We start from the raw sequence: 18,666 nt of genomic DNA on the forward strand, positions 1-18,666 counted from the left end.
AATATTTATTACACATATGATGACACATCTGTACAAAAGTGTATTATGCAGCTCTTAAGAAAAAGGTAGCTTTTTATATGCTGATTTGGAACAATCTCTAAGATATGCGTTCAATTTAAAAGGCAATATAAACCAAGTGCTTAGTATGCTACCATTTGTGGTGGTTTTTAAATATGTCCACAATTTTTTAAAATATACTTCCTTTCAAGAGGAGGAGTTGAATTCTCCTCCCCTTGAATGTGGGCTGGATTTAGTAACTCACTTCTAATAATAGAGTGTGGCAGAAGTGATGGTATGTGATGTCTATTAGGACATAAAAAGCAGTTGCCACGACAAAGGAGGCACAAATATACAGTGGAGAAAAGACAGTTTCTTCGGCAAGCGGTGCTGGGAAAGCTGGCCAGCTACATGTAAACCAATGAAATTAGAATACTCTCTCACACCATATAAAAAATAAACTCAAAATGGTTTAAAGACCTAAATATAAGATATGACATCATAAAACTCCTAGAAGAGAACATAGGCAAAACATTCTTGGACATAAAATGTAGCAATATTTTCTTAGATCTGTATCCCAAGGCAAAAGAAACAAAAGCAAAAATAAATAAATGGGACCTAGTCAAACTTAAAAGCTTTTGCATAGCAAAGGAAACGGTCAACAGAATGAAAAGACAACCAAGAGAATGGAAGAAAAGTATCTGCAAACAATGCAACTAACAAAGGATTAATATCCAAAATATATAAACAGTTCACACAACTCAAAAGCAAAAGAACAAAATACACCAATTTTAAAATGGGCAGAAGATCTAAATAGACATTTCTCCAAAGAAGACATACAGATGGCCAACAGGCACATGAAAAGATGCTCAATACCACTAATTATTAGAGAAATGCAAATCAAAACCACAACGAGTTATCTCGCACCAGTTAGAATGATTACCATCCAAAATTCTACAAAATAATAAATGCTAGAGAGGGTGTGGAAAAAAGGGAACCCTCCAGTACTGCTTTGAGAATGTAAATTGGTGCAGCCACAATGAAAAACAGTATGGAGGTTCCATAAAAAACTAAAAATAGAGCCACCATATGATCTAGCAATCCCACTCCTGGGCATATATCCAGAAAAAATAAAAAAGACAAAAAAGATGTGGTATATGTATACACACACACACACACACACACACAATATATTACTCAGCCATGACAAAGAAGGAAATATTGCCATTTTCAGCAACATGGATGGACCTAGAGATTATCATACTAAGTGAAGTAAGTCAGACAGAGAAAGACAAACATTACATCACTTACATGTGGAATCTAAAAAATAGTACAAATAAATCTATATACAAAGAAGAAACAGACTCACAGACATTAAAAAAGCAACGTGCGGTTACTAGAGAAGAAAGGGAGTGGGGAGAGGGATAAATTAGGAGTATGGGATTAACACATACAAATTACTACATATAAAATAAACAATAAGGATTTACTGTATAACACAGGGAACTATACTCAATTTCTTGTAATAACCTATAATGGAAAATAATCTGAGAAAAAAATATATAACTTTGCTGTATACCTGAAACTTAACACAAATGGTAAATAAACTATACTTCAATAATTACATATATATTTTTTTTTTACTTTTTTTTTTCTAGAACTGCAACTGAGGCATATGGACGTTCCCAGGCTAGGGGTTGAACTGGAGCAGCAGCTGCAAGCCTATGCCACAGCCACAGCGATGCCAGATCCGAGCCTTGTCTGAGACCTACACCACAGTTCATGGCAATGCCAGATCCTGAACCTGTTGAGCGAGGCCGGGAATCCAACCCGCATTCTCATGGACACTGGTCGAACCTGCTGAGCCACAATAGGAGCTCCAATAATAATAATTTAAAAAAAGGCAGTGTGATGGCCAAAACAATCTTGAAAAAGATGAAGAAAGTTGGAGGACTCAAACTTTCTGATTTGAAAACTCACTACAAAGCAACAGCAATCAGGACAGCCTGGTACTAGCATAAAGACAGACATACAGGTCAATGGAATAGAACTGTAAGTCCAGAAATGAACCCATGTATCTACGGTCAATCAATTTTTGGAAAAGGTGCCAAGATCATTCAATTGACAAAGAACACTCTTTTCAATAAATGGTGTTGGCAGAGATTAAGATAGTGGAATAGAAGGACTGGAGTGCAACTTCTCTCCTAAAAACAACAAAATTCACAACTAAATGCTGAGCAATCTTCAATCAAATGGACCGGAAACCTTCAAAAAGATATTCTACACCAGAAGACCAAGAAGAGGCCACATCAAGAGGTAGGAGGGGTGATTACATGATATAAGCAACCCCATACCTCCCAGGCGGGAAGCCCCACAGATTGGAAACTAATTGGCTCACAGAGACTCACCTACAGGAGTGAGAGTTCTGAGCCTCACATCAAACTCCCACATATGGGGATCTGGCACTGGGAGAAAGAGCCCCCCAGAGCATCTGGCATTGAAGGCCAGTGGGGCTTGTGAGCAGGAGCTCCACAGGACTGGGGGAAACAGAGACCCCATTCTTAAAAGGCACACACAGACTTTCATGTGCACTGGTCCCAGGGCAAAGCAAAGTCTCCATAGGAATCTGGGTCAAACTTGACTGCAGTTCTTGGAGGACATCCTGGGAAGACGGGTGAATGTGGCTTGTTGTGGGGGAAGGACACTGGAAGCAAAGCTCTCAGGAATATTCAGCAGCCTGCCTTTCTCTGGAAGCAGCCATTTTGGGAAAATCTGGCCCCACCCATCAGCACTGAGAAGCCCTAGGCCAAACAACAACCCAGGTGGGATCACAGCCCCGCCCCTCAGTAAATAGGCTGCCTAAAGACCCCCACAGGCACACAGCCGACTCTAATCCCATCCAGAGACAAAGCCCCACCCACCAGAGGGATACGAATCAGCTCCACCTACCAATGGGCAGGCATCAGTCCCTCCCATCAGGAAGCCTACAGCAAGCCCCCATACCAACTTCAGCCACAAGGGGGGCAGACACAAGAAGTAAGAGAGGCTACAACTCTATTATCTATAAAAAGGTCACCTCACCAAAAACCTATAAAAATGAAAAGACAGAGAACTGTAACTCAGATGAGACAGAAAGAAAAAACCCCAGAAAATCAGCCAAGCAATCAGCAGATTCTCAGCCTCCAGGGAAAAGACTTTAGACAGTTGATGCCAAAGATGATTCAAGACATTAGAAATAAACAGAAGGCAAAGATGGATAACTTACAGGAAACACTGAGCAAAGAGATACAAGATATAAAACTTAAACAAGAAGAGATGCAAAATACAATAACTGAAATAAAAAATTCACTAGAAGCAGCCAACTGCAGAATACAGGAGGCAGAAGAACGAATAAGCAAGATGGAGGACAAATTAGTGGAAATTACGGATGCAGAGCACAAAAGAGAAAAAAATTGAAAACAAATGAAGAGAGTCTCAGAGAACTCTGGGACAATGTTAAATGCACCAACATCCATATTATAGGGGTGCCAGAAGGAGAAGAGAGAGAGAAGGGGACAGAAAAAATATTCCCAGAGATAAGAGCCGAAAACTTCCCTAACATGGGGAAGGAATCACTCACTCAAATCCAGGAAGTGCAACAAGTACCATATAAAATAAACCCAAGGAGGAACACCCCGAGACACATATTAATCAAACTGACCAAAATTAAAGACAAAGAGAAAATCATGAAAGCAGCTAGGGAAAAGAAACAAATAACATACAAGGGAACCCCAATAAGGTTATTGGCAGATGTTTCAGCAGAAACTCTGAAGGCCAGAAGGGAGTGGCATGATATACTTAACGTGATGAAAGGAAAAAACCTCCAACCAAGATTCCTTTACCCAGCAAGGCTCTCATTCAGATTTGAAGAAGAAATCAAAAGCTTCACAGAGAAACAAAAGCTGAGAGAATTCAGCAACACTAAACCAGCTTTACAACAAATATTAAGAAACTTCTCTAGATGGAAAAGAAAAGGCTGCAACAGGAAACAAAAATACCACAAATGGCAAGACTCACCAATAAAGGTATATATACAGTAAAGATACAAAATCATCCATGTGCAATTATGCCACCAAAATCAGAAATCATGGGAAGAGGTGGGTATAAATGCAGGACACTGGAGATGCACTTGCAATTAAAAGACCAACAACTTAAAACAATCTCATATATATATATGTATATACTCATATCAAAACTTCAGAATAACTGCAAACCAAAAATCTACAACTGATTCATGAACAAATAAGAAAAGTCAACTCAAATACAACACTAAAGATAGTCATCAAACCAGAAGAGGAGAGAACAAGAGAAGAGGGGAAGAAAAAAGAGCACAAACACAAATCCAAAGCAATTATTAAAATGGCAATAAGAACGTACATATCAATAATTACCTTAAATGTTAGTGGACTAAACACCCCAACCAAAAGACATAGACTGGCTGAATGGATACAAAAACAAGATCCACATGTATGCTGTCTTCAAGAGACGCACTTCACTTCTAGGGACACATACAAATTGAAAGTGAGAAGATGGAAGAAAATATTCCATGAAAATGGGAAGCAAAAGAAAGCTGGAGTAGCAATACTCATATCAGACAAAGTAGACTTTAAAATTAAAATATTTTAAGGGGAGTTCCTGTCATGGCGCAGTGGTTAACGAATCCGACTAGGAACCATGAGGTTGCGGGTTCGATCCCTGCCCTTGCTCAGTGGGTTAACGATCCGGCGTTGCCGTGAGCTGTGGTGTAGGTCGAAGACGCGGCTCAGATCCTGTGTTGCTGTAGCTCTGGCATAGGCCGGTGGCTACAGCTCCGATTGGACCCCTAGCCTGGGAATCTCCATATGCCATGGGAGTGGCCCAAGAAATGGCAAAAGGACAAAAAAAAAAAAAAAAAGAATATTTTAAGGGACAAGGAAGGTCACTACCTAATGATCAAAGGACCAATCCAAGAAGAAGATATAACAATTTTAAATACCTACACACCCAGCATAGGTTCACCACAATATATAAGGCAACTGCTAACAACATTAACAAAATGAAGAATATAAACCACATGATCCTCTCAATAGAAGCAGAGAAAGCCTTTGATAAAATCCAACACCCATTTCTGATAAAAACCCTTCAGAAAGTGGGCACAGCAGGAACCTACTTCAACATAATAAAAGCCATATATGACAAACACACAGCTAATATCATTCTCAATGGTGAAAAGCTGAAAGAATTCCCACTAAGATCAGGAACAAGACAAGGATGTCCGCTCTCACCCCTAAACTTCAACATAGTTTTGGAAGTCCTAGTCACAGCAATCAGAGAAGTAAAAGAGATAAAAGGAATCCAAATTGGAAAGGAAGAAGTAAAACTATCACTAATTGCAGATGACATGATACTATACCTAGAGAATCCTAAAGACTCTACCAGAAAACTGTTAGAGCTCATCCATGAATTTGGCAAACTCACAGGATACAAAATTAACACACAGAAATTGATGGCATTTCTATATACTAACAATGAAACATCAGAAAGAGAAATTAGGATAGCAATCCCGTTTACCATCACATGCAAAAGAATAAAATACCTAGGAGTAAACCTACCTAAAGAGACAAAAGAACCTGTACTCTGAAAACTATAAGACACTGATGAAAGAAATCAAAGATGACACAAAGAGATGGAAAAACATACCATGCTCTTGGATTGGAAGAATCAATATTGTCAAAATGACTCTACTACCCAAGGCAATCTACAGATTCAGTTCAATCCCTATCAAATTACCAACGGCATTTTTCACAGAACTAGAACAAAATATCTTAAAGTTTGTTTGCAAGCACAAAAGACCCAGAATAGCCAACGCCATCCTGAAAAAGAAAAATGGAGCTGGAGGAATCAGGCTCCTGGACTTCAGACTATACTACAAAGCAACAGTCATCAAAACCGTATGGTACTGGCACAAAGATAGAAATATAGATCAGTGGAACAGGATAGAAAGCTCAGAATTAAACCCACGCACCTACAGCCAATTAATCTACGACAAAGGAGGCAAGAACATACAACGGAGAAAAGACAGCTTGTTCAATAAGTGGTGCTGGGAAAACTGGACAGCACATGGAAAAGAATGAAATTAGAACACTCCCTAACACCATACGCAAAAATAAACTCACAATGGATTAAAGACCTAGATATAAGACCAGACACTATAAAACTCTTAGAGGAAGACATAGGCCAAACGCTCTCTGACATAAACAACAGCAACATCTTCTCAGATACACCTCTTAGAGTGATGGCAGTAAAAACAAAAATAAACAAATGGGACCTAATTAAACTTAAAAGTTTCTGCACAGCAAAGGAAACCCTAAACAAAATGAAAAGACAACCCACAGAATGGGAGAAAATCTTTGCCAATGAAGCGACTGACCAGGGATTAATCTCCAAAAAAAATTTTTTTTTCTTTTTGCCTTTTCTAGGGCCGCTCCCATGGCATATGGAGGTTCCCAGGCTAGGGTCTAATTGGAACTGTAGCCACTGGCCTACGCCACAGCCATAGCAACGCGAGATCCGAGCCGCATCTGCAACCTACACCACAGCTCACGGCAACACTGGATCCTTAACCTACTGAGCAAGGCCAGCAATCGAACCCGCAACCTCATGGTTCCTAGTCGGATTTGTTAACCACATAGCCAAGACGGGAACTCCAATCTCCAAAGTTTATAAACACCTTCTGCAGCTCAATATCAAAAAACCAAACAACCCCATCAAAAAATGGGCAGAAGATCCAAACAGACAATTCTCCAAAGAAGACAAACAGATGGCCAAAAAGCACATGAAAAGATGTTCAACATCACTCATCACTAGAGAAATGCACATCAAAACCACTATGAGGTACCACCAGCCAGAATGGCCATCATCAAAAAGTCTACAAACAATAAGTGATGGAGAGGGTGTGGAGAAAAAGGAACCCTAGTACACTGCTGGTGGGATTGTAAATTGGTGCACCACTGTGGAAAAGAGTAAGGAGGCTCCTCAGAAAGCTAAAAATAGAACTACCATTTGATCCAGCAATCCCACTCCTGGGCATCTCTCCAGAGAAAACCGTGACTTGAAAAGACAGATGTTCATTGCAGCACTATTTGCAATAGCCGAGACATGCAAACAACCTAAATGTCCATCAACAGAGGAGTGGATCAAGATGATGTGGTACATACACATAATGGAATATTACTCAGCCATTAAAAGGAACGGAATACTGGCATTTTTAGCAACATGGATGGACCTAGAAATTATCATGCTGAGTGAAGTCAGTCAGACAATGAGACACCAACATCAAATGCTTTCACGGACATGACATGTGGAATCTGAGAAAAGGACACAATGAACGTCTTTGCAGAACAGATACTGACTCACAGACTTTGAAAAACTTATGGTTTCCAAAGGAGACAGTTTGGGGGCTGGGGGGATGCGCTGGGGTTGTGGGCTGGAAAGCCTATAAAATTGGATTGTGATGATCATTGTACAACTATAAATGTAATAAATTCATTGAGTGATAAAATAAATAAATAAATAAATGCTGTTGGGACAACTGGATATCCACAGGCAAGTAATGAAGTTGAACGCTGACCTTACATCATATACAAAAATTAACTCAGATTAGAGACCTGAGGGTAAGTGCTAAAACTATAAAACTCTTGGAAGAAAACATAAAGGTAAATTTCTGTGACCTTGGATTTGGCAACAGATTCTTTTTTTTTTTTTTTGTCTTTTTAGGGCTGCACCTGCAGCATATGGAGTTTCCCAGACTAGGAGTCAAATCAGAGCTGTAGCTGCTGGCCTACACACAGAGCCACAGCAGCACTGGATCTAAGCTAAGTCTGCGACCCACAGCACAGCTCAGTGAGGCCAGGGATCGAACCCACGTCCTCGTGGATACTAGTCAGGTTCATTAACCACTAGCCACATGACGGGAACCCCTGGCAATGGATTCTTAGGGCATCAAAAGCACAAGCAACAATAACTACAAAAAAAAGATAAAATGGACTTTGTATAAATTTAAAACTATTTTGCTTCAAAGAACACTATCAAGAAAGTAAGACAGTCACAGAATGAAAGAAAATATTTGCAAATCCTACATCTGATATGGAACTTTTATCAAGAGTATAATGAACTCTTACAATTCAGTAGTAAAACAAAAATTATAATAACCCAACTAAAAAATGGTGAAAGGGGAAGGAGATAGGAGGAGGAAAGAAATAGGTGAGGGAGATTAAGAGCTACAAACTCCCAACTATAAAATGAGTCATGGGTATGAAACGTCCAGTGTGGGGAATACAGTCAATAACCAGGTAATAGCTTTACATAGTGGCATATAATAACTAGACTTATCACGGTGATTGTTTTGAAATATATAGAATATCAAATCACTGTGTTATACAATTAGAACTAATATAATGTTATAGGTCAATTATACTTCAAAAACAAATAAATATAGAAAAACAGATCAGACTTGTGGTTACCAGAAGGGTGCAAAAGGAAGATCAGACTTGTGGTTACCAGAGGGGTGCAAAAGGAAGGGGGAAACTTGATAAAGGCAGTCAAAAGGTCCAAACTTCCAGTTATAAAGTAAATAAGTACTAGGGATGTAATGTACAACATGATAAATATAATTAACACTGCTATAGGTTATATATAAAAGTTGTGGGGTGGGTTGGGGGTTTTTTGTTTATTTGTTTGTTTTTGCTTTTTAGGGCTGCACCTGAGGCTGATGGAAGTTCCCAGGCTAGGGGTCGAATTGCAGCTACAGCTGCCGGCCACAGCCACAGCCACAGCAACATGGGATCCAAGTCGTGTCTACAACCTATACTACAGCTCATGGCAATGCTGGATCCTTAACCCAATGAGCAAGGCCAGGGATGAAACCCTCATCATGGATACTAGTCAGGTTCATCATTACCACTAAGTCACAACAGAACTCCCATAAAAGTTGTTGAGAGTAAATCCTAGAGTTGTCATCACACACAAAAATTTTTTTTCTATTTCTTTAATTTTGTTGTGATAAATCATTTCATGACATATGGAAGCCAAATCATTTTGCTGTACACCTCAGGCTTATACAGTTTCATACAATTATATCTCAATATCATTAATTATTAGGAAAATGGAAATCAAAATCACGATGAGATAACAGTTCATACTGAGTAGGATGGCTATAATTAAAAAGTCAGATAGGAGTTCCAGTTGTGGTGCAGCAGAAACGAATCTGACAAGGAACCATGAGGTTGCATGTTCCATCCCTGGCCTCGCTCACTGGGTTAAGGATCTGGCATTGCCGTGAGCTGTGGTGTACGTTGCAGACTCGGCTTGGATCTGGCGTTGCTGTGGCTCTGGCATAGGTCGGCAACAACAGCTCCAATTAGACCCCTATCCTGGGAACCTCCATATGCTGTGGGTGTGGCCCTAAAAAGACAAAAGACAAAAAAAAAGAAAAAAAGTCAGATAATAACATAAGTGTCAATGAGCCTATGAATAAGAACCTTCATACACTGCTAGTAGGAATGTAAAATGGTGCTGCCACTTTAGAAAACAATCTGGCAGTTCTTCACAATGTTAAATATAGAGTTGCCACTTCAGCCAGCAATTCTACTCCCAGGTATACATCCAAGGGAAATGTAAACCTGTATCCACACACAAATGTGTACACAAATGTTCATAGCAACATTACTCATTCACAATGGCCAAAAGGTGGAAACAACCCAAATGTTCATCAGCTAATAACTGGGCAAACAAAAGGCAAGATATCCATACAATGGAATACTACTCAACGGTAAAAATGAATGAAGTATTGACACAGGTTACAACGTGGATCCACCTTGAAACTATTATGCTAATTAAAAGATGCCCATCACAAAGACTACATATTATATGATTATACTTATACAAAATATCCAGAACAGGCTTAAGAGGCAGGAAGTACATTAGTGGTTGCTTAGTGGCTGGAGAAGATGGGGGTGGTAGGCTTAGGAAAGATAGGTAAAGAGTATAAGGCTTCATTTTAAGGTGATGAAAATATCTTAAAATTGACTGTGGAGGAGTTCCCGTCGTGGCACAGTGGTTAACGAATCCGACTAGGAACCATGAGGTTGCAGGTTCGATCCCTGCCCTTGCTCAGTGGGTTAACGATCCGGCGTTGCCGTGAGCTGTGGTGTAGTTTGCAGACGCGGCTCGGATCCCGCGTTGCTGTGGCTCTGGCATAGGCCGGTGGCTACAGCTCCGATTTGACCCCTAGCCTGGGAACCTCCATATGCCGCGGGAGCGGCCCAAGAAATGGTAAAAAAAAAAAAAGACAAAAAAAAAATTTGACTGTGGTAATGGTTACACAACTCTGTAAATATGCTAAGAACTACTGAATTGTACACTTTATATGTGTGAATTGTACGGCACATGAGTTATATCTCAATAAAGCTATTACCAAAAGAGGGGGAAGGGCAATGGAATGTCTTATTTCTCTCTCTTGGATCACTCATTTGGAGGTCTCCTCCAGCCCTAGTCAACCTTCAGATGATCCCAGACCCCACTAAGGTCTTTTTTTTTAGGGTCACATTCTCGGCATATGGAAGTTCCCAGGCTGGGGTCAAATTGGAGCCACAGCCACAGCAACGTGGGATCCAAACCATATCACCGAACTACATCACAGCTCACAGTAACACTGGATCCCCGACCCACTGAGCGAGGCCAAGGATCAAACCAGCAACCTCATGGATACTAGTTGGATTCGTTTCCGCTGCACCCCAATGGGAATTCCCCCCACCAAGGTCTTGAGTGTGACTTCATGAGAGACCTCAAGCCAGAAATACCTATCTAAGCTACTCCCAAATTCTTGTGACTCACAGAAAGAGAAATAAATGCTTATTGCTTTAAGCCACTCAGTTTTGGGGTAATTTGCCATGTAGTGATAGATAATAATATGCCATTTATGTAAAAAGAATATTGTTTGCATTTGCTTGTGTATTTATGAGATTTCTTGGAAACGATATTCAAGAAATGGTAAAAATGGTTGCTTCTGGGAGGTGACCTCTGGGAAGACCACTGGAGGATGAAGGCAGGAAAGAGACTTAGATCTGATTATATACCATTTAATCGTTTGAATTTCATTTCATGTGCATGTATTAACTTTTCCAAAAAGCAAATGAAGGTCTGAAAAAAATTAAATGCTTGAAAACAGAAGTCAACAAATTAACTATACTCCAATTAAAACAAACAAACAGGAGTTCCCGTCGTGGCACAGTGGTTAATGAATCCGACTAGGAACCATGAGGTTGCGGGTTTGGTCCCTGCCCTTGCTCAGTGGGTTAACGATCCCACGTTGCCGTGAGCTGTGGTGTAGGTCACAAACGAGGCTTGGATCCCATGTTGCTGTGGCTGTGGGGTAGGCCAGCAGATGTAGTTCTGATTTGACCCCTAGCCTGGGAACTTTCATATGCCAAACATGCGGCCCTTAAAAGACAAAAAAAAAAAAAAATGCCAAGCAAAAGTCAACAACTATCTGCTGCTTACAGATAGAGTCTCAACTCCTGACCATGACTTAGAAGGCGCCCACAATCCAGCGCCTGCCCATCTCCCCAGTCTCAGCTCTTACTTCCCCTTGTGCTAATTGTTTGTTGTGCCCCAAACACATCAGGCTATTTCTTTCCCCCATCCCTTAGATCATACTATCTCTTCTGCTTGGTTCCCCTTCTCCTTCCTTCCCAACCTTTAAGACTCAGCTCAAATGCTGTAACATTTTGGGGAGAGGACCTCCCTGGCTGTCCTTAACATATCAGAAGCCCCCTCTGTGCCCCCAGGATACCCTTGCATGATTCAAGGATTTCATGTTTTGTCCTGCAGTGTGATGATCTAATTTCTTTCCTGCTTCTTCCATTAGACTAGGAGCTTCCTGGGATCGAGGACTCTTACTCAGGATTCCCTGAGCCTAGCACAATGGGTGACACACAGAGGAGGCCGCCGGTAAAGGACTGACATGAGAAAGAAAGGAAGGGAGTAGGGGGAGAGGGAGCAAAACAAAAACTGAAAGAGGTGGAGGAGGGAAAGAAGGTGGTAAGTGGGAAAGAAGGAAGGAAGGGAGAGTTGGGGGAGAAAGAAAATGAAAGAGGGGAGGAGGGAAGAAATTCCCCCAGTGTGCTCAGCAGTGCCATTACATACAACCAGGACTCACGAGATGAAGAAAATCCCAAACCAAATCTGAAATGCACTCCAAAAGTGGGAAGGAATATGGATGCATGTTCTACTCTGCAGTGACACTGCTGCTCTGCACCCAGAGGCCTCTGATGATGGAGGACACACACCTGGAAGGCTGGAAGAGGCTAACCTCTGGATCACCAACCAGCCCTGACCCCTCCACCTTCAATCTCCACAGCTCCCACTCCATCTCATTCTGTTCTCTGCTCTGATTCTAGCACCAGGCACTGCCTGATGCAGAACAGGCTCTTAACACTGAGTAAATGTGCTCAAAATCATCTCCCTTCTGGGGACAGTAGAGTCTTGCTTTGTGGCCATGACTTGTCTCTTCTCTCTAGGACGCAGATTTTTCATCTGTACAAGGAGGGAGTTGGGCCAGCTGATTAATAAGACCCTTCCCAGATGACAGTCTATGACTTCTCAGGGCCTTTGATCATCTTAGGAAATCCTAACTCTTTCACCTGAGTAGCAAGGATTCCTCACAAGCTGCTCTTCACTCAGCCTATGCCACAGGAATAACGGTGACAATTTATTGAGTGTTCACTGTACACCAGGAACCACATTCAGCATTTCAGCTCCACAGTTTCATTTATTCCTTTCTATCACCTCTGAAGTAGGTACAATAATCATCTCCATTTTACAGATAAGGGATCTGAGGCTCACAGAGGAAACCCCACTTATCCAAGGTCACACAGCTGGGAAGAGGCAGAGCAAGAATTCTAAGTCCTTGGCTTTTACACCCTTACCCTGCACTGCCCTCTGGGACCCTGGACCAGGCTTCCAGCCTGGGTCTCTACTTCAGCCAGCAACCTCCCCTTGGCTACTCTCACCCAGCCCACTGGTAAACACTGAGTACACAGAGCTTACAGTTGTAATCTGTGTATTCACATTCTGGGTTCCAATTCAGGGTTAAGAATAAGTTCTAGATCCATTTAGACTTGTGCAAAGTTTCAGCTTCACCCTTCACTAGATGCATGACCTTTGGCCAAGTCATTTTAACAGATGAAGGTAAATGGCATAACAAATACAAAAGTGTCTAGCATAGAAGTTGGCTGTCTCGCACAAAGGCTTGTGTGTTCTCCATAAATGAAAAAGACCAAATGAAGAGCAGCAGAGATATCCTGAGAAGCCCTGAAAAGCTGACCCCTAACTCCACAAAGAGCCACCTGAGTCTCCCAGCCTTTCTGCATGGCATTCAACTCTTTTGGCAAATTCATTCTGTCTCTATCCCCATCCTAAATGCTCCTTTATAAATCCTTCATAAATCCCTGAGCTTTAGAGTCAGACAGACTGAGTTACAATCCTGGCTCCACCACTTACCCCCTACATGACCTTGGACAAATGACTCTTTCCTTTCTGAGGCTCATCGTTCTCATCTATGAAATATTCATAATGGTACCTACTCCACAGGATTGTTGTGAGGATTCAATAACAGTATGTATGTATATATTTAGCACATGGTCAAGCATCTAGGAAAGGCTCAGAAAATGCTATTTTTTTTCCTGAATAATAACAGTGGTAATAGCTTTGAACTGCCTACTGGTTAAAGTCCAAATTCCTTGATCCCGTATTCAGAGCCTTGCACACTGGACCCCATCATTCCTTTCTGGCCTCTCCCCAGGCTGCTCCCCTAAGTGGATGCCACAATCAAGCCAGAGGTAGCTTTTTCACTTCTGTGTCTCTGCCCACGATCTCCCTGTCCATTCAGAATGTGCTCTCACACCTCACAGCTGTGCATACCATGCCTCACTCAAGCTTCACCTCTCAGCTAGGCCAGTAGCCTCCTGGATTGCCCTGGGTTTCCACAGTACCTAAAGCCCAGCACATATTAGTGCTTAGACTGTCCAGGGCGAGGCTTGACTGCACTTGTCTTACCTACAGTGCCCCTCTTTCAGTAGGCACACCTGATTTCCCTTTGTGGAAATTTATCTTTCTCCCCTATTAGTCCATGTGTTCCAGGAAAGTCGCACTAATTAGTTAAGAAGTAGACACTTGACCAAAGATGAGCCCATCAGAATCAGCCCTGAAACTTTTGCTGGAACCAGTGGGGAACTGGTATTCTTTTTCCATAGGCATTGCTAAGCACAAGCAACCTAAATTCAGAACTGCTGGTAGCCTGCCTTTCCACCTTCAAGAGAGAAGTGGACCTAAAAATGAGCTAATTTAGAGGAACCAAGAAATGGAGAGAGATTTTTTTTTGGGGGGGGTGTTTTGTTTTGTTTTGTTTTTGCTTTTTAGAGCAGCACTCATGGCATATGGAAATTCCTAGGCTAGGGGTCCAATTGGAGCTACACATGCTGGCCTACACCACAGCCACAGCAATGCCAGATCCAAGCCTCATCTGTGACCTACACCACAGCCCTTGGTAATGCTGGATCCTTAACCCACTGAGCAAGGTCAGGGATTAAACCCGCATCCTCATGGATACCAGTCAGGTTCATTACCACTGAGCCATGACAGCAACTCTGGAAGAGATTTATTTTTAATGATGTTATTTGAGCATCTGGGTCCATCTGTGCCTGGAGCCAGCCCTCTTGACTTTTAATGCACGTAAGCCAAAACCACCACCCTCTTTACGGTATTTTAGTTTACTTAAATCAGCATGAGTTGGGTTTCTATCATTTTTCACTGAAAGACTGCTGACCAATATAGTGATTCAATGAGATAGTAAGCTTCCTAAGAGCAGGGATTGCATTTCATAGACCTAAGATTCTTGTGGCCAGTATTACAGTATTATAGCACCTAACAGAGGTGAGATCACTGAGCAGGTGGGGAATGAACAAAGAAATAAGTATTGCTTTGTATTGTCCCAATGGTCCAGTGTTCTGCACTCAGAAGATTCTAAAATATTACTTTAGAGTATTCTAATTCTTTTCTTTCTTTCTTTCTTTCTTTTTTTTTTTTTTTTGGCTTTTTAGGGCCATACCCAAGGCCTGGAAGTTCCCAGGCTAGGGGTGGAATAGGAGCTACAGCTGCTGGCCACAGACACAGACACAGCAACGCCAGATGTGAGCCACGTCTGCAACCTATACCACAGCTCATGGCAACAACGGATCCTTAACTCACTGAATGAGGCCGGGGATCAAACCCACAACCTCATGGTTCCTAGTCGGATTTGTTTCCTCTGCACCACAACTGGAACTCCTAGAGTATTCTAATTCTTATCTGACACAAAGAAGGCCTTCTGCTTCTCTGCAGTTCATCTGAGGATGACTGAATTCTCACTTCCTGAGTGGGATGATCTTGGTGAAAGAGTCGTTCTAGGTACCTACCCCACAAGACTGAAAGAGATACTGACTAGTATTCCACTGCACAGATGAGAAAACTGAGGTTTAAGCTAAAAACAGTTGCTTAACGCTGCATAGTGAGTCACAGGCAGAGTCCACTAAGAACCCTCCCCCAGTCCATGACTCCCAGTCCAGTGCCCTGGCCTATGCCCTGGTGTCACTTTAAGCAAAGTGAATCAGTCACTTACCCAGAGAACTCAGCAATATGTAAGTAAAACAGAATGAACTGCTCAACTCTGATAACTACCCTCAGGGGTGAGGCAGTAACACAAGGAAAAGAGCACTGGGCCAGGAGTCAAGACTAGTTTACTCTATGACTGGCTGTGTGACTTTGGGTAAGACCTTCATTGCTCTAGGCTCATGTCTCTAAAATGGGGGCAGAGGAAGGCAGCGTTTGAAGGAGCTTATTTCTAAGATTCCTGAAATTCTATATTTACATGGTGGTTGTTGGACAGTTCATCAAATCCCCAAGATTAAACCCACATAGATTACAGAGTATTGGAAGGCCAAGAGGTCAGCAACCATCAGCAGACTACAAATTAAGGCTCAGGAAATGGGTGCTCCAGTTGAGCATCTATTCTCTCCGGTTTGACTTTTGAGAGTAGAATAGGAAATACATAATATCACCTTCTGGGTACTGATAAATAGGGTGATAACCCTCATATTTTACAATTCCCCTTCCTAACTTTCTTCAAAAATTTTAAAAGACCTCCATATAAGTTGGAGTGAGATGGATTTGAAACAAGCCCACTAGAATGTCCACACTGAATAAATGCTAACTTCTTCAAAGTAATCCTTTTGGGAGTTTGAGCAATTCAGCTAACAGTGCAGTAATTCCTCCCAGCATTTGTTACCATTCTCTTGGGGAAGCAAACTAGCCTCATGGTTTTGGCTTGACACCTTGGCATTTATCTCCAGTGACAATTCTTGGTTTGATCACCTATTGTTTTTTCTACACTTGGCTGTTTCCAAAAATCATATTCCTCCTTTAAACGATGGAGGTTTCCCCTCAATGATGAGGTTCAAGGGTGTACACCCCATAACCCAAAGGCAATTCCCTACACTGTTTTGCGCAAGTGATGTAAGTGATATAACACCTTCAGGAGGTCTCTTGTGAAAGGGCTGACACTTGTTGAACGTCCTGAAGTGTTTATTTTTTTTAAAAAAATCTCAGCTGCATGATCATTACATTTTCTCTTTTCTTTCTCAACTTGGAGGGCTCTAAATTTTTTCCTTCACCAGCTTCATCAGCCTTCCTTCTCCACCCCTGCCATTCCCCTGGCCCCACTTTCCCCAGCCCAGCTCTCTATCTGGCCTGCAATTAGGCAAATGCCCAAGTTGCTGAATCTTCAAAATCTGTCTTCAATCGAAAGGTACACAGGGGACTTTAGATGGGGGACTCTAATGGACACTGGAAAACCATCTCAGCAGTTCTCATTCCCAAAAGCCTCTTCTCTGGTTCTTAGGGCAAGTTGTTTGTCTTATTGAAACATTTCAGAGGGCCCCAGGGACTCATTCCCACTGGGCATAGCACCACAACCTTTTCTGCCTTGGGTGGGGGTGGCTAGAGACCTGCCCTTTCCAGACCCATGTTGTCCAGTGCTGTCAAGCACCCACACTTCTAACACTGGATAGACACTAACAGACAGCCTTCTCCTACACCACCCCCCCCCCATGTCATAGCACTTCACAGTTTACAAGATACTCTTTCATGAGTTCTTGGAATCTGAACTGTTTTATAGATGAGGAAACTGAGCCTTGGAGAAGTAAAGAGAAACATAGGAGTTGATAATGTTAGTAAGTTAAAGGTCAAAGTCAGATCTCCTGATTCTTCATCTCATGCTTTTCCCAATGCAACAGAAATTGCTCACACCTAGAGTAACTCCTCATTCAGAAATTATTTCCCCTAAGACAGCGAACAGCCTCTCAGAGACCCTCAGAAACTCAAACATAACGCTAAACCACCAATAAACGCAGTCTGCCCATATTCAAGCACACAGAACTACAGATCCTGCTCCAAGGTGTCTCAGAGAATCCCTCCCCAGTGGTTTCCAAAAGTCAGCAAAGGAGGTGTGTCTTTAGACAGAGGAGTAGAATCTATCTCTGACTCCTCCAAAAAGGGGTCCCGGAAGGAAAGAGCCCCGTCCCCCGTGTCTGTTCTAGGAGTCCCGCTCCCGCCCCTACCCTACCTGCCAAGAGCTGCATCCAGGCGCAGATCTTGTAGACCGTTGCGGTGTTGCAGAAGAAGAAAAGCGCAAAGCAGGTGATGCAGCCGAGGATCAGCACCATGGAGAGCAGCACGAAGAAGGCAGCCGCCTTGAAGGCGCCAGACGGGATGGTGCTGAAGTCGGTAAACGAGCCGCGGCAGGTGAGCTCTCGGCCCGCCAGCCCGCTGCCCACACAGTAGTGGAAGAGGCCGAAGTAGCCAGGCTTGGGGGTGCTCACGCTGTCGCCCACCCAGTAGGGCTGGATGAAGACCACCACGTTGATGATGGCGAAGCAAATGGTGAAGATGGCCCATAGCACGCCGATGGCCCGCGAGTTCCGCATGTAGTGCTCGTGGTAGAGCTTGGAGGCCTCCTGCGAGGGCAGCATGGTGCCCGGGGGCGGGGCCGGCGGCGGCGGCTGGCGGGGGCCGCCGGCCCAGGACCGACCGCCGGGCTGCCGAGCAGGAGCTGAGGACGCAGGCGAGAAGGGGCCCTGAGCCCAGGAACCCGCGAGGGCGGGGCCTGAGGCGGAGCTGAGAGGACCTGGGGGCTGGTAAGGAGGGGCTAAGAGGGGGTCATGAGTGTATTGGGGAGGTGTCGGGTGGGGAGCACTGGCAAAGATCTCCAATTGGGGGACTTAGGAAGAACCAAGTGAGTGTTGGGGGGCGCTGGGATGAGAATATGGGAGCTGGAAGGGAGGCGCTAGAAAGTGGTCATGGTGGCTTTGGGGAGGGGGTTTGGAGGATAATATTGGCGGAGTAAGAGTGGGCCGTGGGGAGAAGGAATGGAGGCTGGAGACGAGTGCTGGAGAATTAGCAGAGAGGTTTTAGAGGGAGCTCGGAAGGGTATTTAGGGGCTGGTATTAGGGGTAAAAAGAGGTCTGGAATTGGGTGTCTAGAAAGGGGCTGTGGAGAGGG

At 43.0% G+C, this 18,666-nt stretch overlaps 1 protein-coding gene across 1 annotated transcript in view; it reads right to left on the reverse strand.

The window, feature by feature from the left end:
- The window catches only part of LHFPL4 (LHFPL tetraspan subfamily member 4), a 47,879-nt gene extending 29,742 nt beyond the window's left edge, over positions 1–18,137 (reverse strand). Inside the window, exon 1 of the mRNA XM_047754622.1 lies at positions 17,732–18,137. Within this exon, the coding sequence (XP_047610578.1) occupies positions 17,732–18,137 (406 nt within the window). The remainder of the gene's footprint in view (positions 1–17,731) is intronic.
- Between the last annotated feature and the right edge of the window lie 529 nt (positions 18,138–18,666).

The sequence above is a fragment of the Phacochoerus africanus genome, chromosome 1 (genome assembly GCF_016906955.1).
Source record: "Phacochoerus africanus isolate WHEZ1 chromosome 1, ROS_Pafr_v1, whole genome shotgun sequence".
Lineage (NCBI taxonomy): Eukaryota > Metazoa > Chordata > Mammalia > Artiodactyla > Suidae > Phacochoerus > Phacochoerus africanus.